The sequence below is a fragment of the Homalodisca vitripennis genome, chromosome 3 (genome assembly GCF_021130785.1).
Source record: "Homalodisca vitripennis isolate AUS2020 chromosome 3, UT_GWSS_2.1, whole genome shotgun sequence".
Classification (NCBI taxonomy): domain Eukaryota; kingdom Metazoa; phylum Arthropoda; class Insecta; order Hemiptera; family Cicadellidae; genus Homalodisca; species Homalodisca vitripennis.
This window is the reverse complement of record NC_060209.1, coordinates 196,452,186-196,478,008: the sequence shown is the minus strand read 5'-3', so window position 1 is coordinate 196,478,008 and position 25,823 is coordinate 196,452,186. Positions and strand designations below refer to the sequence as shown.

Below are 25,823 nucleotides of genomic sequence, written 5' to 3'. Positions count from 1 at the left end.
CTAGCGTCTCTGCTGAGACTATATGTTTTACAATTGTGTTATTCAGTTAGTTCAGCTTTTTTATGCCAGAATGATCTAATCTTCTTTGAGAGCTAACTCTGAAAGTTTTTTATTCCAACAGTCGGCTTAAGGCTGACATCAACTGTATTCAATGTTTACTGTAATGTTGTTGTTGCACTCACATATTTTCTCATTGTCTTTGGAATGCTTATACTTGGGTTACTGAATGCTTTTGTGGTCAACGTTCACTCTGGGTGTCTCCTCTTCTCGAACACTGGATCGTCTCAACACAAACAGCCCTAGGCTCAATGCACTTCTCACAATTCGTTGTTTTATATAATGTGTAATTATTTGTATCAGCTAAGAGGTTCAATTTAATATAATAATATTAATATAAACTAATAATAAAAACGAATTTAACAAATCAATGGTAATAAAAATTAATAATAATACTTCTATAAAAAAAATAATTAAAGAAAACAAATTATAAATATTTTATATAACATGAGGTTTACATATCTGAAGAATTTCTATGACGTTTATTAGGAATGTATAATTAGAAATTTGAGTACAACCTGTAGAATAGTTTATACTAGAAAACAAAGCAAATTAAGCAATTTATAATATTATTAAGATACTTATTTATAAAATTAAAAAAAAACTATGAGACTACACACATTGTATAACTTTAATTTGAACCTGTTTTCTTCACTCTTGTTCTTATTCATGTTCACACGGTTTCCGTGTTAGTGAAGGACTGGCATGGATTCCTCACACTTCTATTAGCTATTGCTTACCGAACCTCTGCATATGTTGGCGAAGCCGGTCCCGGCTATTCGCTGGTCCTTGTTGCAGTCTGATCATGAATTCCGTGAAGTCTTGTCGCATCAGTTGACTGAGAACCTCCACACCATCCCGCTGTCCCGCTATTAGTTTTCCCTTTTCCCAGGTGAATCTTGTTCCTTTTATTACTAGCCTATCATAATTCAGGGGCATCCGTCTCCTTTAAAACCTAGGCTCTCCCCCCCACCGCTGACAGAACTCTCTGTTTTCTCACGAAATTTCTCTGGAGTAGTGAATCTGTCCTGAGTCCTGGATATCTCCAATCATCCGTAATGTGCGTTATTATTCTTGATCGGTCTTTACCAAAAAGGGTAAGCTCTGTTTTATAGAGTCGGTCATTTGTTCCCAGCATTTCACAACAAATGTATTAATGATTTGTTCTTATGCCATTGTAACGTCCGTAATTAGGATGTGGTAAAAAATTAGATTGTTTCTCCTAGATCGCTTCTCTAGATCATGTAAACCCTAGCTTTTACATGCTTAATTTGTACCTTAAGCGTGCGTTAATTTCTGCCTTAAGTTTTATATATCTCGTCAGTTAGTTCAGCTACGTTTCATGACAGAATTGATCAAATAGTGTTTTGAAGATAACTTCGAAATTTCCTCTTCTAACCGTCGGCTTAAAATCTGGACCAAGTCATATACCGGTATTGTCGTTCTTCTATTTTCATATCTTGATCACACTCATTCTGTACAACAGTTTATGAAGGTTTTCCAATGCGGCCTTAGATGTTTCACACTTCTCGAGAAGATAATCACTTATCTCTTGTTTTGTCTGAGATACTCGTCGCACTTTTAAACTATGCAACACTTATCACATAATAGATCTCTATCTGTTCCATGGGAGATGGTGTTTCGTTTTCCTCAAATTAACGGTGATTGTCATAGTAACTGGAATATATTTTTGAAGAGTACTACAAAATTAATATTGAAGATGCAAACGCACGAACATTTAAAAAACATTATATATTTATAAATGTATTTACTTGCTCGAAATAAATAAGTTTTAACTATTTTCATTTTCATCAATAAATATATTTCGTAAAATATCATTATCATATAAAGATACATCTATATTTTTGAACTTTTCAAAGTGGAAAAATGAATGTTAATTAATTTCTCATACAGTGGACTGCAGCTAGTAGCCATGAATTTAATATGTCTTGGGGGTGTGGTTTTGGCCGGTATGAATCCCAAATAGTTGTATAACAAAAATCGAGCTGATTCTACTGCTGCTGGGTGTAGGCTCCTGGTTTCGGGCAGGAGGCTGATCGCTCTGGGTCCGTATTTGGTTCTGAAGTGATCATCAGTCCAGTTTTTGTTCCAACCTGTCCACCAAATGCATCTCGTGCTCCCTCATTGATGAGATTGAGGGGATTTGCATTGAAAAAAACGTTCAGGATGGTTCTCATCGAAATTAAACGCGTTCGCCATTTTATCGCGTTTCGCACTGGGATAGGCATTACGCATCGGAGGCGCTGTTCACCGAAATGGATGTTTTGGATATAAGACAGCTGTTTGTTAGAGTAGTAGTTGTATATATTTTCAAAAATTACAGAAGTATATTCGAATTTCCGAATCACCATTACGCAATAAGAAATTTTACACCCTCCATATTTACACCCAGGCTAAATAGAACTTTTTCAAAAACAAATACATTTTATGTTTCTCACATTATTTATAGAAATTTACCAGAATTTTCAAGGATATGTTTTTTTGTATAAATTATCAACTTATAAAATAAAAGTAAAAAATTCTGGTTAAAAAGTGTGGGTCGTGATTATATGGAAAGGATTATAACAGCTGATTACAGAATTTAATGTCCAAAAAATTGGATTACAGGATGGGAGCGTGCTTTTATATTTGTGATCGCATGGTGATAGTTTTTGTGTGTGTGTGTGTGTGTGTGTGTGGGGGGGGTGGTGTTGTGTGGGTTCGTGTGCGTTGTGAGTGTGAGCGTGTGGCGTGTGGTGGAAACCAACGTGGTAGGTAGAGGTGCGGGGTAAGATTAGTTTTGGGGGTAGGCTAATTGTAAAGGAGGGGCAGAGGCCTCAAGCATTGTCCTGACTGAGGAGTCCGTTTGTCCTGCCGGTTTTTTATTTTCTTATCAACTAATATTTCGTAGTTTATCCTATTTTAATTACCTACATTCACTGATAAGTATGTTTGCTATTGCGTCTCTTCTGTAACCTCATATTGACTTTTTTCTTCTTTACCACTATGAGCGTTATCAAGTATTATTTATAATTAATTAAATGAATTATTTTTCTATTATATATTTTTTACTAAACAACATTATTTTAACATCTTATTTCCCTAAGAAATTATTTTTGAATTTAATGGGACTCATTCTCTCACGCACAGGTGCTATGCACCTATGTGAGGAAACATTTCCATAATCATTAGAGCAGTCTATTACAATACTGTATGTATATGTATGTATGTATGTGTATATGTATGTATATATGTATGTAAGGTGTATATGTATATAAGTATTTAATTTTGTTTGCAGTTTTATGTTTTTGGTGTTGTTAATTACATTAAGTAATTTTATACTATAAATTTAAAAATTGTGCTCCTATGATTTCTAAATTTTTGTACCATAATGGAAAAAAAAAAAGATATTTTTTGATTGATTTGATTTTGATTTCTTTTATTAAGAAAAACAAATCAAATTTTGGCCGTTGTTATTGTTAGCTCACTTGTATTTTAATATTTAATAAATACGTGTAAAGATAGTATGAGTTAGTCACAATAATATCGTCATCAACGTTTACTGTAATGTTTAGAGTTGTACATTTACAGATTTTCTCATTGTCCTTCCGGAATTCTTAACTATACTTGGGTTACTGACTGCTTTTGCGGTCACAACGTTCACTCTTGGCGTTAGCTGTTGTATCGAAAACAGAATTCAATGATAAAAGTACTTATAAATAAATTGTCATAATAATAAATCGATATAGTGACTTCTTATAAAGATTAGTAACAATTGTGACATTTAAAATATTATATATTACATTATAATATATTTTTAAAGAGTAATTATTACATTTGAATGCTAACTTCAACTGAATTAAAAATTTAAACGAAAGCACCATGTAAAAACTTCTATTGTAATTTAAAACTCTAAACAAACATAAATTTATATGATATATTTAAAATAATGAATCATAACACACATACTAATACACATCGTAATACAAAGAACACTAATATAATATGTCTATAATAAATAGACATCACTTGAAAACAAAACTGTAACTGTGTCGATGAGGTAATATCCACTTTACTCCTCTTTTCAGCTAAGGTGTGATGATAGATTTCAATTTACAAGCAGGCTTGGTTACTTGTAATACACCTTCTGACTCTCGGTAAATCAGACGTTTTATTATGTGGCAGAAATCTTCAGCTGACAGATCGGTTATTTTCCACCAAACTATTGACTTCTATTGCATTATTCATGTAAATGAGTTTGTGATATTCGTTACCTCCATCAGGCATTTTAAACAGACCGTCTAGAGGTATATATTATTTCGGTGATTGTGGTGGTACTACTGCGAGAAACATCCGTCGTTCTGTTCTTCATCCTTATCATCAGTTTGAGGCACCAGTCATCGGAACGTTCTGAAGTAGACTGTACTATCTAAAGGCACACGTCGTGTCTGTATATCTTACTACTTGTTTTTTTTAGGTTGTGCTACTTAGTTGTAGCGGCTATGTTTTCCATGCTCCTAATTTATCACTATAACACAATCAAATTGTCTTGTTTTAACACGTTCTAGAATAAATAAAAAATATAATTTTAATATGCAAGGCAAAAATAATTAACGAAATAATAAATAATAGAAATTAAATAAAGTAAATAAAATTGATAAGCGAGTTAATCTTTCATCATTTAAAAATTAATATTGCAATATGGGCAAGAACATTTTGCAAGATCATTCTGAGACAATTTTCTAGTTCACAGTCAGTCGATGATCACCTTCAATCGCAAGTCGCATACTTTGGTGTTTCTGTTGTGTTGATGGTCGGCCAGAACGTTGGGTCACATTGTTAATCGACGTTTTTGGCCATTTTGAAACATTCTGTGTCAGTCTGTAATCTTAGTTGTCCATACTTTCATCTTCAAAGGTCTTCTGTATGTTTTCAATCGTCTCTGTACAACTCTTGCCGACATTAAATCAATAGTCTATGCAAGTTGGTTGATTAGTTTTTCTTGAAAAACACGTGAGACATAAACACAGATTGTGCGTGACCAGGGTCTTCAGCCAGAAACTAAGACCTTTACTTACTTGCTAAGGGACTTCTAGTTACACTCGTACCCCTCAGAGACCGCTTTATGGCGCGAGTTTTGAACGTTATGAACGCAGGTCGTACACTTCTCGGACAGACCTCGTATAGAAAATTCTCTTCTTCAACTTTGGATCGTCTTAACGCAAACTTGTCTTGAGTATCCTACTTCTTGTATCTTCGCTAACCTTTGTTTTTAAACATACCATAAACATCTGCTCCATCCCTTGACTTCAGGCACTTCTCGCAATTATTTTTTTAATGTGTAATAGTTTTTATCAGTTATATAGCCTATGATATGTTTCTTTACCAGTAAGAGATTAAATTTAAAATAATAATATTTAGTATAGTAATATAAACTAATAATAAAATAATTATAATGTAAAATATCAATGGTAATAACAATTAATAATAATACTAGTAACAAAATAATGAAAGAGAAACAAATTACAAATATGTTAATACAACATGAGTTTACAAAGCGGAGGGTTTTGTTTAAGATTTATTAGAAATGAATAATATTTCTAATGAAAGATTAATAAAGAAATTGTATCTAATTGCCGCAAAGCGTATGGAGCAGTTGCGTATAGCTGCTATAATGCATTTTTTTAATTCCAACATAATCTTTTGGGATATTGTTTTGATTCGTCTGCGTGGTCTTTTTGATCCATAGTTATCTTTGTAGCTCGGAGCACAGTAGTGTAGAGAATAGTTTAATGAGGAGTCGTTATTGTTCTGTTGTGTCAAATTCTTACTTTTCTTGTCCACTATTCATACAGAGTTATTTTATTTATCTTGTTTGCTATACTTTTGTGCATTTCGCTCTTCCCATTCTTATACATCGTTTTATTTCATACTTATAAATAATCTTAGTTACATGGTATGATTTTTTTATTTGATGTAACTTACTTAGTATAAATTTATTAAATTCGTTCGTTTGTGTTTGTAACGGCTGCTTTTTCCAACATTTCAATTGATGAATTGTGAAGTACGCTATGATTTCGGTGTCAACCTATTTGTATCTCCTGTCTTCCTTTCTAGGTACATTAAAATATTCCCATTGCATTGTATATGGAATGTGTTGGTTCCCATTGTATTATGCACGTCTCACTTATTTATTATCTTACATAAGTAACGCTTCTGATTCAAAGTTGATTATTTATCAGACCCCTCTGATTTTTTAGATTAATTATCTCTTTTATAGCCAAAAGTGTTTTGTCTCCCGTGTCAATCTATTTGTAGAATATCTCATCTTACACATCAACTATATGTCCACTATCGTACAGGCTCATCGAGGAATAGTTATTTCATTATCGTATTATGAACTCATCCCACTGTAGTTACTGTATACGTGTCATGTCTTCCTTCTGTAGGATGGTTGATGTAATGTTTAGCTAAGTAATACTTATGTTTTCATTACGCTCTATTCAGGAGATGTATTATTTACTTTCAAGATGACGGTTTATAATTTACTTCAGCGTCTAATACAACCTATCGTCAGGTTCTTTATTACATCCCTAATTTCGCTCATCTTGAAATCTTTGCGGTTAATGACACAATTACAATGTCTATAATTTTTCTTTCTCCACTTGTAGAGGAGAGTGTACGTCTGTAATAATACGCCTTCATGTACTTCGGTTTGTATACACTTATCGATACAGTATTTTGTAACAGCACGGTCAAACACAATATACTCTTCATGTTAACGTCTGTGTAACGCTGTAACACTTGATAGTGGCAGTTTGTTTGATTTCAGAATTGCCAACCTTTAAATTATCTTCATCCTATTTATATTGGTCAGACAGTTTGTTCTTTACCTTATTGTTCCTCTTTAAGCGTATATGGTAAAATAAAGTACTTCCCAAATACTTATTCTTCCAATAATGAATAAATTTTACTCCGTTGAGCGTAGGAGTAAAATTGTTCTCAACAACCCTGTCTGTTCTTGACATTGGAATACTTTTTTAAGCATACTTCTTCACACAAAACCTTAACCACATTTCAAAATAATTTTTATATGTGTTTATATATATATGATGTTAGCTGTTGTATCAATAAAGGAATTTAATTAAAAAAGTTATATTAATTAATCGATATAGTATAGTATGACATCTTCGTAAAGATTAGTAACAATTCTAACATTTAATATATTACGAGTAATTATTACATTTGAATGCTAACTTCAACTGAGTTTAAAATTTAAACGAAAGCACCATGTAAAAAATTCTATTCTAATTTAAAGTTCTAAACAAATGTAAATTTATATGATATATTTAAAATAATCAATCATAAAACACATACTAATACATACCCTAATATAAAGAACACTAATATAATATGTCTATAAATGGATTTGCTTTGTGAAAAAAAATAGATTTTAACTATTTTCATTCATTAATGATATCGTCGGTATCCACAACGTGGAATAATGTACACTTGAATATTAAATTATTTAGTTTAATATTAAGAACACAAAGCAAAATCTACTTGTTGTTATCTCACATGTAAGTTTTTTTATTATTCATAAAAACCGATTAAAATAGTCACAATAATATCGTCTCTAGCGGCTACTCGATTGTGAGATTCATCTAGAATTCATTTTCTCAATATCTCTGGAATATTCATCATTCTGAGATCATTTGTAGTTCACGAACAGCCAGTCGATGATCTCCTACAATCGCAAGTCGCATACCTCGGTATTTCTGTGGTGATGGTCGGCCAGAACGTGGTCACTGTCAACTGACGTTCGGCCATTTTGAAACGTTCTGTTATCTTTATTGTGCCCATTGTTTCATGTTGAAAGTTCGTAGGGATAATTTCAATCGTCACTGTACAGATTTTGCCAACATTAAATCAAAACTTGATGAACATTAGTTGATCAATTCTTTTATGAAAAACATGTGAGACATAAACTACAGCATTCAGGTAGTTCCCAAGGGACTACTAGTTACACTCATGGCCCACAGAGACCGCTCGGGCGCTTTGGCGCGAGTTTTGAACGTTATGAACGCAGGTCGGATACTTCTAGGACAGACTTCGTATAGAAAATCCTCTTCTTGAACAATGGATCGTCCTAACGCAAACTTGTTTAGAGTATCCTCTTTCTTTAATCTTTGCTACCCTTTGTACTCAGTCTTTCATAGTTTCATATACTTCGTTTCATAGTTACTTATTTCGTATTCCTCACTACATCGTACCTGATAGCATTCAACATTAACATGGAACTGTGCAATCTGTCCCCATGATTTCAGTAATGTTTTAACTATTTTATATCAATGTTGAGGAAGTCTTCAAAGTTGTGTAAGTTCATAGTTTTCTTTTTTTGACCCTTGAGGTTTACAGTTTCCGCGTCACTGTATTTCTTTCAATCTCTTGTTCTTGAAAAATATCCAATTCTTTTGTTATTACCAAACATCTGTTCCAGCCCTTGGCTCAATGCACTTCTCACAATTCGTTATTTATATAATTTGTAATCATTTGTATCAGTTCTAGAGCCTGTAATATAATTCACACAAGTAAGAGGCTTAATTTAATATAATAATAATATAAACATACAATAAAATATAATTTAACAAACCAATAGTAATAATAATCAATAATTATACTTCTATCAACAAAATTATTTAAGGAAAACAAATTACAAATATTTTATATAACATGAGGTTTACGAAGTGGAAGGATTTATGTGAGATTTATTAGGAATAGAGGTATTCAGTTTTACGCATAGTTAAAACATATTAATGTCGAAGATTCAAACGTCGAACTGATAATGGTCATCATCTTGGGTGCAAATACTAATTTCTTTGGTTCAGCATACTCTGTACGGTACGTAAAAGGTCTTGTAAGGGTGTAGAAAACACTGTTCTATAAAATATTTTCATATAAATAAAATATTGTCTTTGGGACATTTTATTAGTTTGTGTTGTCTTGTTTCTTCTGTTTAGTTCACTTTCTTTATTGATGACTAGTTCATCTTAGTATCTCGACTATTGAGATAATTATGGCGTTTGTGTGCCAACTGTGTAGCCGTATCTTATTTATTAGCTCTTCATATTTTATACGCATAGTTGTGTTATATCTCGCGGTTACTACTGGTGGTAGTGACTAATGTGTTCAACGTACTCTGTACGGTACGTAACAGACGCTTTGCATATCATACAGATCGCTCTTCCATCGTAAATTATTTCGTAGTCCTCACTACATCGTACCTGCTAGCATTCGACAATGTCCCCCATTGACGTGGAATTGTTCTTCTATCCCCGCGATTTCAGTAACATTTCATCTATTTTAGATTAATGTAAAGGAACTCCAAAGTTGAAGTTCATAGTTTTCTTTTTTTTTTAAGTTTAATCAGTCGTATTATATCGCATCTATTTTACTGTGTTCCTGAATAACAGGGCCAGAAGTGGGGCAAAGTGACTAATTCTTATTTCAGGTTTTGCATTTATTGCAAAATTGGATTTTCCTATTTTATCTTGAAAAACAATTTAAATACACGTATATATAATTTTATAATGAGGTTTGATTCAAAATAGTACAATTTTCTAATTTTTATGTATATAGCTGATATTGTTATAGAAAAACTAAAATTAACATAAAAAATAAAAACACATTTCAATACATTATATAAGTTGACATACTTATGTAAAGGTAATACATAGTAAAGTTATTGCTTTCCATTCCATGTTCGCTGTAACATCCCATGTCTATACTTTCTTGTGTTCCGACAATGATGGAAGGTTATATATATGAAACATACGTAATGTTTTGTGACCCACAATAAATAAAATTCTTTGTCGTGCTGCCTCGATGGTGACATAAGAAGTGTTGTTACTTTTGTTATGGATTCACTCCTATAAATGTAAACAAATTGAAATGTTAGTTGAAATAATAGAACTTATAGCTGTGAGTTTAGAACACAATTACTACAGGTAACAGTTGATTACACGTAACTGACTCTTTGAATTCATATTATACCACTTTAGTGTCTAAATGGTTTTATTTTCTCTTTGTTAAGAAATTACCATTTAATATCATGTGAAATTTGAGTATAACCTGTTGAATAGTTTACACTAGAAAACAAAACAAATAAACGGAATTTATAGTATTTTTGAGTTACTTATTTATAAAATTAAAAAAACTATTGTTAGCAACCTTGCTCCTGAGACTACACACATTGTATACAACTAATTTGAGCCTGTTTTCTTCACTCTCGGTTTCCGTGTTACTGAAGGATTGGCATGGATTCCTCACACTTCTACTAGCTATTGCTTCCTGAACCTCTGCATATGTTGGTGAAGCCGGTCCCGACCATTCACTGCTCCCTGTTGGTCTGATCATGAATTCCGTGAAGTCTTGTCGCATCAGTTGGCTGAGAACCTCCACATCAATCGGTGTCCCGCTCTCAGTTTTCCATGTCCCAGTTAAATCTTGTTCCTTCTACTACTAGATGATCATAATTCAGGGGCATCCGTCACCTTTCCAACCTTTCTCTCACCGCTGACAGAACTCTCCACTTCTCACGAATTAGTCTATGAGTAGTGAATCTGTCCTGAGTCCTGGATATCTGCATCATCCGTAATGTGCGTGATTATACTTGTTCGATCTTTTCCTAAATGGTAAACTCCGTTTATATAGAGTCAGCCATTTGTTCCCAGCATTTCATAACAAAATGTATTAATTATTTGTTCGTAGTCCATTGTAACGTCCTTTATTGGTATGCCGTTAAAGATGAGGTTGTTTCTCCTAGATCGCTCCTCTAGATCATGTAACCTAGCTGTTATACACTTACATTGTACCTTAAGCGTGCTAATTTGTGCCTTAAGTCATGTTCTATTAAAGATTGTACTAATTTAAGAATTATAAGCAATGAAAAAAAATTAGTTGATAATCTGCACTGAACATTTTGTGGAGAGTAAACTTGAATGTTTTAAATGGTAGCGTAACATCCTTCATAGCCACGGTAATTGCCCTACCTAGCGTCTCTGCTGAGACTATATGTTTTTACAATAAGTGTGTTATTCAGTTAGTTCAGCTTTTTTTATGACAGAATGATCAAATCTTCTTTGAGAGCTAACTCTGAAAGTTTTTTATTCCAACAGTCGGCTTAAGGCTGACATCAACTGTATTCAACGTTTACTGTAATGTTGGAATTGTTGTCTACTCACATATTTTCTCATTGTCTCCGGAATACTTGGGTTACTGAATGCTTTTGTGGTCAACGTTCACTCTGGGTGTCTCCTCTTCTCGAACACTGGATCGTCTCAACACAAACTTGTTGGATCCTCCTTTTGTGCCTTCGCTACCTTTGCAGTCCTAGGCTCAATGCACTTCTCACAATTCGTTGTTTTATATAATGTGTAATTATTTGTATCAGCTAAGAGGTTCAATTTAATATAATAATAGTAATATAAAGTAATAATAAAAACGAATTTAACAAATCAATGGTAATAAAAATTAATAATAATACTTCTATCAAAAAAATAATTAAAGAAAACAAATTATAAATATTTTATATAACATGAGGTTTACATATCTGAAGAATTTCTATGACATTTATTATGAATGTATAATTAGAAATTTGAGTACAACCTGTAGAATAGTTTATACTAGAAAACAAAACAAATTAAGCAATTTATAATATTATTAAGATACTTATTTATAAAATTAAAAAAAAACTATGAGACTACACACATTGTATAACTTTAATTTGAACCTGTTTTCTTCACTCTTGTTCTTATTCATGTTCACACGGTTTCCGTGTTAGTGAAGGATTGGCATGGATTCCTCACACTTCTATTAGCTATTGCTTACCGAACCTCTGCATATGTTGGCGAAGCCGGTCCCGGCTATTCGCTGGTCCTTGTTGCAGTCTGATCATGAATTCTTGAAGTCTTGTCGCATCAGTTGACTGAGAACCTCCACACCATCCCGCTGTCCCGCTCTCAGTTTTCCCTTTTCCCAGGTGAATCTTGTTCCTTTTATTACTAGACGATCATAATTCAAGGGGCATCCGTCTCCTTTAAAACCTAGGCTCTCACCGCTGACAGAACTCTCTGTTTCTCACGAATTTCTCTGGGAGTAGTGAATCTGTCCTGAGTCCTTGGATATCTCCATCATCCGTAATGTGCGTTATTATTCTTGATCGGTCTTTACCTAAAGGGTAAGCTCTGTTTATATAGAGTCGGTCATTTGTTCCCAGCATTTCACAACAAAATGTATTAATTATTTGTTCATATGCCATTGTAACGTCCTTAATTGAGATATGGTAAAAAATTAGGTTGTTTCTCCTAGATCGCTTCTCTAGATCATGTAACCTAGCTGTTACATGCTTACTTTGTACCTTAAGCGTGTTAATTTCTGCCTTAAGTCATATATCTCGTCATTTAGTTCAGCTACGTTTCATGACAGAATGATCAAATCGTGTTTTGAAGATAACTTTGAAATTTCCTCTTCTAACCGTCGGCTTAAATCTGACCAAGTCATATTATACTACCTGTATTGTCGTTCTCTATTTTCTTATCTTGATCGCACTGCTTCTGTACAACTGTATGTCGGTTTTCCAATGCGGCCTTAGATGTTTCACACTTCTCGAGAAGATAAACACTTATCTCTTGTTTTGCCTGAGATACTCGTCGCACTTTTAAACTATGCAACACTTATCACATAATAGATCTCTATCTGTTCCATGGGAGATGGTGTTTCGTTTTCCTCAAATTAACGGTGATTGTCATAGTAACTGAATATATTTTTGAAAGTACTACAAATTAATATTGAAGATGCAAACGAACGAACATTTAAAAACATTATATATTTATAAACGTATTTACTTGCTCGAAATAAATAAGTTTTAACTATTTTCATTCATCAATAAATATTTCGTAAAAATATCATTATCATATAAAGATACATCTATATTTTTGAATTTTTCAAAGTGGAAAAATGAATGCATGAATGTTAATTAATTTCTTTTATTAAGAAAAACAAATCAAATTTTGGCCGTTGTTATTGTTAGCTCACTTGTATTTTAATATTTAATAAATACGAGTAAAGATAGTGTGAGTTAGTCACAATAATATCGTCATCAACGTTTACTGTAATGTTAGAGCTGTACATTTACAGAATTTCTCATTGTCTCCGGAATTCTTATACTTGGGTTACTGACTGCTTTTGCGGTCAACGTTCACTCTTGGCGTCTCCTCTTTTCGATCACTGGATCGTCCCTACGCAAATATATTCAGAGTATCCACCTAGTATCTTCTCTGTCTCTTGTCCTTACGCGTGATCAAACATCTGCTCCAGTTCTTGGATCTATTATTTGTTTCTTAGTGTATAGAAAATCCTCTTTTCGAACACTGGATCATCCCAACGCAAATATCTTCAACGTTTCTTGCATATTCTTCTCCTGTCCTTAGCCTTGATCCAAACATCTGCTCCAGCTCTTGGGTCAATGTATTTCTTTGATACTGTATAGAAAATCGTCTCTTCGACCACTTGATCGTCCTCAACCCAAACATCTTCAGAGTATCCACCTAGTATCTTCTATGTCTCTAATCCTTACGTTTGATCCAAATATCTGCTCTAGTTCTTGGGTCAATGTATTTATTTGATAGTGTATAGAAAATCCTCTTTTCGATCACCGGATCGTCCCAACGCAAATATCTTCAACGTGCCTTGTGTCTTGCATCCTCAACTCCCGTCCTTGGGCTTGATCCAAACATCTGCTCCAGCTCTTGGGTCAATGTATTTCTTTGATACTGTATAGAAAATCGTCTCTTCGACCACTTGATCGTCCTCAACCCAAACATCTTCAGAGTATCCACCTAGTATCTTCTCTGTCTCTAATCCTTACGTTTGATCCAAATATCTGCTCTAGTTCTTGGGTCAATGTATTTATTTGATAGTGTATAGAAAATCCTCTTTTCGATCACCGGATCGTCCCAACGCAAATATCTTCAACGTGTCTTGCATCCTCAACTCCCGTCCTTGGGCTTGATCCAAACATCTGCTCCAGCTCTTGGGTCAATGTATTTCTTTGATACTGTATAGAAAATCGTCTCTTCGACCACTTGATCGTCCTCAACCCAAACATCTTCAGAGTATCCACCTAGTATGTCTCTAATCCTTACGTTTGATCCAAATATCTGCTCTAGTTCTTGGGTCAATGTATTTATTTGATAGTGTATAGAAAATCCTCTTTTCGATCACCGGATCGTCCCAACGCAAATATCTTCAACGTGTCTTGCATCCTCAACTCCCGTCCTTGGGCTTGATCCAAACATCTGCTCCAGCTCTTGGGTCAATGTATTTCTTTGATACTGTATAGAAAATCGTCTCTTCGACCACTTGATCGTCCTCAACCCAAACATCTTCAGAGTATCCACCTAGTATGTCTCTAATCCTTACGTTTGATCCAAATATCTGCTCTAGTTCTTGGGTCAATGTATTTATTTGATAGTGTATAGAAAATCCTCTTTTCGATCACCGGATCGTCCCAACGCAAATATCTTCAACGTGTCTTGCATCCTCAACTCCCGTCCTTGGGCTTGATCCAAACATCTGCTCCAGCTCTTGGGTCAATGTATTTCTTTGATACTGTATAGAAAATCGTCTCTTCGACCACTTGATCGTCCTCAACCCAAACATCTTCAGAGTATCCACCTAGTATGTCTCTAATCCTTACGTTTGATCCAAATATCTGCTCTAGTTCTTGGGTCAATGTATTTATTTGATAGTGTATAGAAAATCCTCTTTTCGATTACCGGATCTTCCCAACGCAAATATCTTCAACGTCTCTTGCATCTTCAACTCCCGTCCTTGGGCTTGATCCAAACATCTGCTCCAGCTCTTGGGTCAATGTATTTCTTTGATACTGTATAGAAAATCGTCTCTTCGACCACTTGATCGTCCTCAACCCAAACATCTTCAGAGTATCCACCTAGTATGTCTCTAATCCTTACGTTTGATCCAAATATCTGCTCTAGTTCTTGGGTCAATGTATTTATTTGATAGTGTATAGAAAATCCTCTTTTCGATTACCGGATCTTTCCAACGCAAATATCTTCAACGTCTCTTGCATCTTCAACTCCCGTCCTTGGGCTTGATCCAAACATCTGCTCCAGCTTTTGGGTCAACGTATTTCTTTGATACTGTATATAAAATCGTCTCTTCTACCACTGGATCGTCCTCAACCCAAACTTCTTCAGAGTATCCACCTAGTATCTTCTCTGTCTCTTGTCCTTACGCTTGATCCAAATATCTGCTCCAGCTCTTGAGGCAATGTATTTTTGAAAATCTCTTGTTGTTGAGAATTATCCAAACATTTGTTCCAGCTCGTTCAATGCTCTTATATTCCTTCTACTTAATCATGGTCCATAACTGTTAGTTTCCCTTACAAATAAATGTAATAACTGATGTTTATTTTCACTGCACAGGAGAATTATTTTAAAACTCCTATCATTTGAATAATATAAAAACCCTAATTGCCAATCATTATCAGACTATCATTTAAATGAACTTAAACCATGCCGAACGATCCTGACGACATCCACAGCCATTTTTGGCCACTACATCATCAAACAAAAACCGACTGATTTAAATTATCGATTATAGAAAAAACAGTGTATTATCTTTCACATTATTGAAACATCGATTGTATGATAAATAAGCTTTTGAATAATGTGTAAAACATGAATAGCCAACATGATTTTGTAATATATATAAGACCGCAAAATTCATATACTTACGCGTCTATTTTCGATGCTTTTCATTACATCGATGATGTGATGAATATCAATGTAATGAAATTCGATGTTAGCCAATATTATGGTTAAGCTACACAACTATTATGAGAGACAAATGATACTGAAGTCGTTCTAGGTTGTAGTTAATTCCTGGACGAAGTATGATGTTAGTTAAAGAGTCCTTAAATTGTCCTTTAAATGGCCTCTTAGCGGCTCCAATGTCTTCCTAGTTTGTATTGATAGTTATGCATTACTGCGGAAACCAGTATCAACACGAATGTTGAGTTTAACTCGCTCAGTGCAGGTTCTGAGATCATAGACTTGACTTCTGAAGTCTGAAAATCTAAAGACGTCCACCAATATCGGAACAGTAGAGTATCCTGGCTAAACAGCGTATTACTATTTCTGATTTCGTTATTCAAAATGTACCGTCGGTAACGCATTGAGTTCTTAGTTCTTTTTGTTGCATTATTTCCACATCACGTTCGCCTAACTCAAAAAAGGTCCTGTGTGTTTTCCGGTGAAATATAGATTAAGAGGTGACCTCATCAGATGCACAGTTTAGTTCAGTACGATGTTTTGGACACGATCACAAAATTGGCGGAGCAGCAGAGTATTTGATGTATAGCCAGTCTCAGTTTAGAAGTATGTCTAAGGAACGTACTGTATAGTGAATTGACATACGGAACGTCTGTATCTAAGATTTATGATCACTTTGTTTTCTACACATAACCAGTCCAGTTAAGGAGGAACGTACCATATAGTGCATTGACATACTGAACGTCTGTTTCTAAGATTTATGATCACTTTGTTTTCTACACATAACCAGTCTCAGTTGAGAACGAACGTAGTGTATTGCGCATTGACATACTGAACGTCTATATCTAAGATTTATGATCACTTTGTTTTCTACACATAACCAGTCCAGTTGAGAAGGAACGTAGTATATTGCCCATTGACATACTGAACGTCTGTATCTAAGATTTATGATCACTTTGTTTTCTACACATAACCAGTCCAGTTAAGAAGGAACGTACCCTATAGTGCATTGACATACTGAACGTCTGTTTCTGATTTATGATCACTTTGTTTTCTACACATAACCACTCCAGTTGAGAAGGAACGTACTATATAGTGCATTGACATACTGAACGTCTATATATCTAAGATTTATGATCACTTATGTTTTCTACACATAACCAGTCTCAGTTGAGAACGAACGTAGTATATTGCGCATTGACATACTGAACGTCTATATCTAAGATTTATGATCACTTATGTTTTCTACACATAACCAGTCTCAGTTGAGAACGAACGTAGTGTATTGCGCATTGACATACTGAACGTCTATATCTAAGATTTATGATCACTTATGTTTTCTACACATAACCAGTCCAGTTGAGAACGAACGTAGTATATTGCCCATTGACATACTGAACGTCTATATCTAAGATTTATGATCACTTATGTTTTCTACACATAACCAGTCTCAGTTGAGAACGAACGTAGTGTATTGCGCATTGACATACTGAACGTCTATATCTAAGATTTATGATCACTTATGTTTTCTACACATAACCAGTCTCAGTTGAGAACGAACGTAGTGTATTGCGCATTGACATACTGAACGTCTATATCTAAGATTTATGATCACTTATGTTTTCTACACATAACCAGTCTCAGTTGAGAACGAACGTAGTGTATTGCGCATTGACATACTGAACGTCTATATCTAAGATTTATGATCACTTATGTTTTCTACACATAACCAGTCTCAGTTGAGAACGAACGTAGTGTATTGCGCATTGACATACTGAACGTCTATATCTAAGATTTATGATCACTTATGTTTTCTACACATAACCAGTCTCAGTTGAGAACGAACGTAGTGTATTGCGCATTGACATACTGAACGTCTATATCTAAGATTTATGATCACTTATGTTTTCTACACATAACCAGTCTCAGTTGAGAACGAACGTAGTGTATTGCGCATTGACATACTGAACGTCTATATCTAAGATTTATGATCACTTATGTTTTCTACACATAACCAGTCTCAGTTGAGAACGAACGTAGTGTATTGCGCATTGACATACTGAACGTCTATATCTAAGATTTATGATCACTTATTTTCTAGTATTCGCCGTCTTTATAGTCGCTAGAGTGGCTGTAAAGACTTCACCAATATCGTGACAAGAGTAAGTCGTTAAGCGGTGGTCTGGGCTTTACGGCACCTTACTCGTGACAAGTTGAACGTATATGTAATGAGTAATAGGCTAGAGCAATATGAATTAGTAAGGACTAAGCCTTATCGTTATCTACCTAGTTTCTAAGATCATTAATATGTTCCTTGAGCTTCCATCTAGTAACTTTGCTAAACAGGGTAATTCTAATAATTGTTGTGTCAGTAATTACATTATTGGCACCTGATATCAAACGGCTTGGCCGATTTCAATTTTTTTTAACCAAAATACAGCATTTTTATGAGTTTCAGTTTGAAGTGTCACAAGTTATTAGTTGCCATTTCAAAATTTTGGTTTTGGGTACGGGGGAGCATGGGGTTGAGCATCCCCATTTTGTTCCCCCAGTTAGTACTATACACTCCCGTTTACAGAACTTGGGTTATAAGTCTTTTAATACGAGTTTGAAGTTTTCAAATGAAAACCCAGTATATTAAGTTGAACACACTGTTGAATAGCATAATCATTTGCTAGTGTATTAATGGAACATTGTATAATTAAATCCTCTAAGCACATTAAATTTGTTATTAATTTATGTCTCTATTTCTTTTTCGAAAGCGTATGGGGTTGGAACAAATATATCTTCCTGTACATTCGATTTGACATTATTATTGTTTTATACAGTTTATTAGTTAACACGTAGCCTAACAATAATATCGCCTGATTAATCAGGTACGATTTACATTAACACCAAATCAGCTGTACAGTATTTGTTTGCACGTAAACTACAATAAGGTTAAATATTTTTTGGATAATTTTGAAACGTTTAGCTGTGACAGGACTACCAAAAAAGATTGTTTTTGTATTTTCCAGGTATTTACCCTTTTGTGCGCAATCTTATTTATTATAACATCTTAGATTACTGAGTAATTTGTACTACCACACTACTTAGACTACTTACAAGGATCGTATATTTTCTTACTTCTCTAGTGCTTGAACTTCTTTTGCCATTTTTGAAGCTATAATTTAATATTCTAAGTCAGTTTTCTATTTTTATTTCTATATTTGCTTACCTGAAAATGACCACTTCCAGTCCACCATCTTTGTAAGAAATGCTCATAGCAACCAATACACAAACAAAATTATTTGTTGTAACTGTTGCTATAGACAACTAAATAAAACATTTATAACATAATCGTACTTTTATATTATACATTTTACAAGTTGGCTACTACTGCTTATAGGTATACTTAAGAATAGGTCTACATTCAACAATTTTCAGTACGCTCAACCCTTTCAACCATCCCATTATTTTACTTTTTGTGCTTTCTAAATAATGCCTGTTAACATTTTACTGACAAACTATTTTAGCTGATGTAATCAAAATTGTTCCACATTTTGAGATACAACTTTATTTTCGCTTCTACTGAAGCGTGGTTACGGATAAATCGTTTGTTCAAATTACTATATAAATAGTCCTTCCGGCTCAGTCGGAAGAAGTAGTTAGATTTTGTGACAAATGAAATATCATTTATTTACGTATTTCTGATTGAATTTACATCTAATCGATATGTTGGAGATAAACACATTATCACTAATAAAAGTTAGAGGAAATGTAAGAATTTCAGGACACTTTAATTGTTTTTCTATATCCATAATTAACAGAATTGTGATTTTTGTTATTTTGAAGGGTTTAAACGTTCGCTAACCGATAGTCAAATTCCCGATTAGTTTTTATAGCATCAATTATTAACTTGTATGGGGTTTTGGAGCAATTATTAATTTCACAAGCCTCGTTATATGTTATAATATGATATACATATGTATTCAAGCATTTTGTAGAAAATAAAAAATATTTAAATACTAAAACGTAGTAGAATTAAATATAAAATTTTAAAAAAATTTAAAAAAACTTAAACGAATAAAATTAAACGATACATAAAAATAAAGGATAGCCTGTAAAAAGATTTTTACTTCAGAAATGTAATAATTTATATTTTAAAGCAAACCGTTATATTTACAAACAGATGATATACATATATATATGCAAGTAGGTTGAATGAAATAAAAAATATTTAAATACTAAAATGTAGTAGAATCTAATCTAAAATTTTAACAAAATTACAGAAACTTAAACGAATAAAATTAAACGATACATAAAATAAAGGATAGCCTGTAAAAAGATTTTTACTTCAGAAATGTAATAATTTATATTTTAAAGCAAACCGTTATATTTACAAACAGATTTCAATCAGATAAATTATTTAGAAATAAAATGTGAATAAAATTAATTTATATTTTCTATTAACAAAAGGATACTATGTATTTTAATACAAGTATAAACCAATTTATATGTTCTAACTTTTTTTATAAAGTTTGATTGTAACCGCAAATGCGGAAGTATTAAAGAATTTTCGTTATTGTGCTCTATGGTTATTGTATATGTACGTTTTGGAATGGGTTGAGGATTGTTTTTGAATTGGAGACCATTTGGTTTGAAAATTATAGGAAAAGTTTCTTTGGGTGCTACCAAGAGGACGATAAAAATATGCTGTTTTTTTAGGAAATATCTTCCTAAATCATTTAAATCTACATAACTTAATTCAATATAAATTCTTAAGTGATAGCATCTGCTTTAGCGGAAAGCATATTCACTGTTGCCAACCGTAAGTTGTATACTCTGTATGCTTCGATGATTTTTTTGTTACAGGACAAAGTAATTGCATTTTACATTTTACTTGCAATCCTGTTAGATCACGTGACTTTCAAGTCGTTTTAGCAGTAATATTTTAGTTTTACGCCTAGTCAACAATGAAGATCGATATATAATAATATAAGAAAGTGTTTTTAAATTTATTCGACTAGTTAATAACAATGCTTTATCGCCTTAATTGTATAATTTATTAATACATAAATAAAACTGTTTTTTTTATGCATACACTTTTTAAAATATCCAGAAATGATGTTTACAAAATATAAAATAATGAATGAGTTTAAATATATTTAAACCACGTAAATATTTCATACTATTAACTACTGTTGTATTTGGCCTAATTTCTTAATTGTCAAATTTCTTAATTGTCAGTTAGTATTAATGTTTGTTTTTGTATACATATGAAAAAGAAGTACAATTTACATTATTTGTGGTTTTATTCATTCTGTTTACTATCAATCCTGTAAAATCAAAATAATTGCTTGTGGGATTCCAATTAGAACTAATTTAATAATTTAAACTTCACTCTTATTTTTACTTATATTTTCTAAAGTTTAATTTTTAATAATACTTATTATATAAAGAAATGTACAATCCCTAAGGCATTGAAAAATCGATGGATAGCTACGTTGAAGGGCTTCAGCAGCACGAAGGACTTTCTTCTTTCTTTTAATGTTTTATATATTGTTTAAATTCATTTTGCTATTCGGCATAGAAAATGTAGGTTGCGATTTATAAACATCGTCTCACATCTAGCAAGTCTGCTTTGAAAGGCTCCAGCAGCGTGAAGCACTTTTTACTTCTTTCTTTAAATATTTTATAGTGTTCAAATTCATTTTTATATTCGGCATAGAATATAGGTTGCGATTCGAAGAAATTGTCTCTGGCAAAAGCCTGCTTTGAAAGGCTGTAGCAGAATGCTTTACTCTGTCTTTTATTATTTCATAGTTTTTAAATTAATTTCTATATTCGGCATAGAATGTAGGTTGCGATTTATAAAAGTCGTCTCACATCTAGCAAAAGTATGCTTTGAAAGGCTCCAACGGCACAATGGACTTTCTTTTTTCTTTAAATATTTTATAGTATTCAAATTCATTTTGCTATTCGGCATAGACTATAGATTGCGATTTGTAAAAATCATGTCACATCTAGAAAATGTCTGTTTTGAAAGGCTGTAGCAGCATGCTTTAATCTGTCTTTTATTATTTCATAGTTTTCAATTTCATTTCTGTATTTGGCATAGAATATAGATTCTGGTTTGTGAATATTGTCTTACATCCAGTAAAAGCCTGCTTTGAAAGACTAGCAGCATGCTTTAATCTGTCTTTTATTATTTCATAGTTTTCAATTTCATTTCTGTATGTAGCATAGAATATAGATTGGGGTTTGTGAATATTGTCTCACATCCAGCAAAAGCCTGCTTTGGAAGGCTGTAGCAAGCATGCTTTATCCTGTCTTTTATTATTTCATAGTTTTCAAATTCATTTCTGTATTTGGCATAGAATATAGATTGCGATTTGAAGAAATTGTCTCACATCTAGCAAAAGCCTGCTTTGAGGTGTTGTGGAAACAGTTTAGTATCGATTGGTACAAATAACAAAGGATTACAGAAAGCTGCTGCCGCTAGTTACGGTAATCGTGAGTCAGTACGTCCGGTTATCAGCGCGCGGGGGTGTCCCCTGGTCACATCAGCTGCCGGTGCCCGTGTACATGTCCAGTTTTCACAGTCGAGTGCGTCGTCAGCACCTGCGTTGCCGCCAGAACCAGTGGACCGTGTAACGGACCATTACCTCGGCACACGCTCACGCACACGCTCGTGCACACGCACCTTGCGTTGTCTGCTGCGTGTCCCACCCACGCCCAATTACACACGTTTAGCACTTAATTGGTTGGTTCACATTATGCTGTTTACGCTCCCGGTGGTGTTTGTTTTTGGTTTAGCACTCCGCTATGCATGTAGACACAGTAAATCATGCTTTCCCTGATTGACGTAACAATTTATTTTCTGCGCTGGATTTTTTTTTTCTTGCGGAGTTTTTCTCTGTTAATTATGTATTCGTCTCTATAAGTACTTATCGCGATAGAAGCATGTTCGTTACACTTTCTTCACGGGACAAAAAAGTGCGTGATTTTGGTTTTTAGGCAATAAAATACCACTTCAGTGAGTTTTAAATTGTCTCAAATTAAGAGGTTTCAGCACTATATTTTTTTTATTTATGATCTAACAATAATTGTTTTCGTTTGTAAGGATCTAACTAAGGGAGAATTGGTGCCTCGAACATTTTTTAGTTTTATCGCATAACAAATTAAAGAAAGAAGTTTTGAAATATATAAAAAAGTAATTTGCATTAAACAAAAAACTCGTCACATCAAATTTACTAATACTCTAAAAAAATTCAAGTATTTCAATAATAACAACAGTATGTTTATATTCCTGTTTCAAAATAAAAAATATGTTTCGTAACCAAGACTTATAAAGAATTATATAATAATTTTAATTTGTTCAAAATACAAGAATAATATTTAGCTATTAGTGTCCCGATTATCACAACAATTTTCAACTTCTTATGTTTTGCGCTTTTGTAAACATCATATTTTGTTTATTAAAACATGGCGTGTTCGTTTAGCGGATAATTCATTCAAGGTTAATAATATGCTAATATGAATTAATTTTTCTATGTTCATAACCTTTATAATATATATATATATATATATATATATATATATATAGTATCGGGTATAGCATAATTATTTATTTCTATATAGAACTGTCATATTAGAAGGCGTACTAGGCCACATAGTGTTTTTTATTATTTATTGTTATTAGTATTTGGTACATATTAAAAATATATCAAAGCGCGCATCACTTGATAAAATTATTTGCCAATTAACATGTAGAAATATGTTTTTTACACGATTTCTTTTCAAAATTAAATAAGAATAATAATATAACCATTTAGGGTTCTGAATTCTGTTAACAAATAACAATACATTTTGTATTCAATTGCCTAAATATTGTAAGACTCAATCGAATGTTAATTTACATCCAAGAACATAGTTTTCTCTTTTTACTACTGCGTACGATTATTATGCGGTGCTTGTCTTCAATATTTAACCTTTGGATTTAAGTTTAAGACCTTTATTTAAGTATTGACCCTTTAGATTTAAGAATCAGTAAGGTATTGAATTTTTGGATTTCGATTATGAACGTTTGGGTTTGAATGAAGTATTTGACGAAAGGATTGAAGTATTAGACCTTTGGATCACATCCTCTATCAAAACAGTTTATTCGGATGTGTCCATTAATCAGCTGTTATGATTCTGATCATCTGATGTTAAGTAGCATTCACCAAACTTAATTTCATACGTTGGAATGATTTCTTAACAATTTTTGCCATTTGGAAAGTTTCAGTCGAACCCATGATGTGATTTTCAAAACAATTTTCACATCCTTTTAATTCTTGACACTCTTGGTACACAACCATCTAGTGAATAGTTTATACTCATATACTGTGTAATTCAAAATAATTTATAGCATTAACCAACTGGCAAAGTCTCGCCCCAGTTTCACTTAGATAAATTTATTTTAGTTTCAGTTTTATTAAATTTATTTTGCTTCGTATATAAATAAATCTGAATTTTAGTTCATTTTAACAATCACAGTAAATTATTATTTCATTTTATAATTAGTAGTATTACATTGTGGATTTATTTATATTGCTTTCCCGTTAGTATAAAGAAAATCTAATTTTATATATATATATATATATATATATATAAATATAATTTTGAGTTTCATATATATATATATATATATATATATATATATATATATATATATATATATATATATATATATGAAACTCAAAATTAAAACGTGTTATGCAGTTACATTTCTGAATTGTTGAATCCTGTAGATTGGACTATGTTTGTGGTAGTTTGTTTGACCTAATCGACTTATTAGATCTCGTTCTTGTAGGCACCCTTGTATCACAGAGCAATTAGTTATACCCCTAAGTGGCATGTATAGAAATATCAGAACTATGTCCTTCAGTGCAACAGATATTAAATATACCATTTGTAAGCATCTCGTACGTAGGGCTTTGGGCGTTATTGTTGATTTGAGGGTTTATTATATCTATATGAGAGACTGGTGTAATTACAATAGTTACTTTGGTAACTTTGGAGTGATTCTAATGCAGTAAATTCCTCTTTGTTATGTAACAGTATTAAACAGGTTTCCAAGAAAGCTGTCGCATATGAACAAGCCGGATATCTCTCACGTAATTAAATCTACAGTTGTCAAGGGGTTTTTATAAAGTATTGGGTAATTTCTTAACAGTGGGAATGATCATTTGCAAACATTACACGATAAGTACTATGGTTTTGGATCAGTGGTTGGCAATTCATTAATAAATACTAAAAACAACATAGGGTCTAATGCAGATCCTTGTGGGACTCCTCTTGTAAACTGGGCCTGGATTTGTTCTGTTTGTGGATGTGTGTTATACATGCAACCTTACTACTTCTGGCTTTCTTGTAAATAGCACATAAACATTTGGAAAAAATTTTTTTAAAATGTGAACAATTGATTTATTACTATAATATAAAGTATATACTGGTTTTAAGGGAGACTTAATGTTTCACCTGTTTCAGTGTGGGATGGACTGAGATGATCGGGCCTGCAGTGAATGAACCTCATCCGCGCTCGCTGTTGAAGCGTAAGGCGACACCTCCCTTGCCGGACGTAGTCGACATAGTCTCTGACGTCTGCAACTATGAGACCATCTCTGACTACATCCAGCTCTTCGGTCCGGAGGAGGTGGAAGAGCAGGGGGGCAGCCCCGCCAGCCTGGAGTCCGGCTACAACACTGGCGGCACGCCGGACGACGAAGACTCCAACCTCTCTTGGCTCCTCAACTTTAAGGTTTCCTCCCTCTTCGACCCTACCGAGGATCAGTCGACGCCCGCCAAAAGGGACGAAGGCTGTAAGTGACATAATTAGTAGATTAACCCTTAGTAGCCCACAGGGTACCAGATAAGGGCGAAATA

The 25,823-nt window shown here is 33.3% G+C and overlaps 1 protein-coding gene across 3 annotated transcripts in view; it reads left to right on the top strand.

The window, feature by feature from the left end:
- Positions 1–25,823, top strand: part of LOC124357987 (fork head domain transcription factor slp2-like) — a 134,161-nt gene that overhangs the window by 56,625 nt on the left and 51,713 nt on the right. For 2 of the 3 annotated variants that reach the window (XM_046810167.1, XM_046810169.1), the window contains exon 2: positions 25,428–25,759. In XM_046810167.1, coding sequence (XP_046666123.1) covers positions 25,444–25,759 — 316 coding nt within the window. In that variant the 5' untranslated portion in view covers positions 25,428–25,443. Of the gene's footprint in view, positions 1–18,824; positions 18,932–25,427; positions 25,760–25,823 lie in introns of those variants that run through there. The other variant, XM_046810168.1, reaches the window with a different exon arrangement.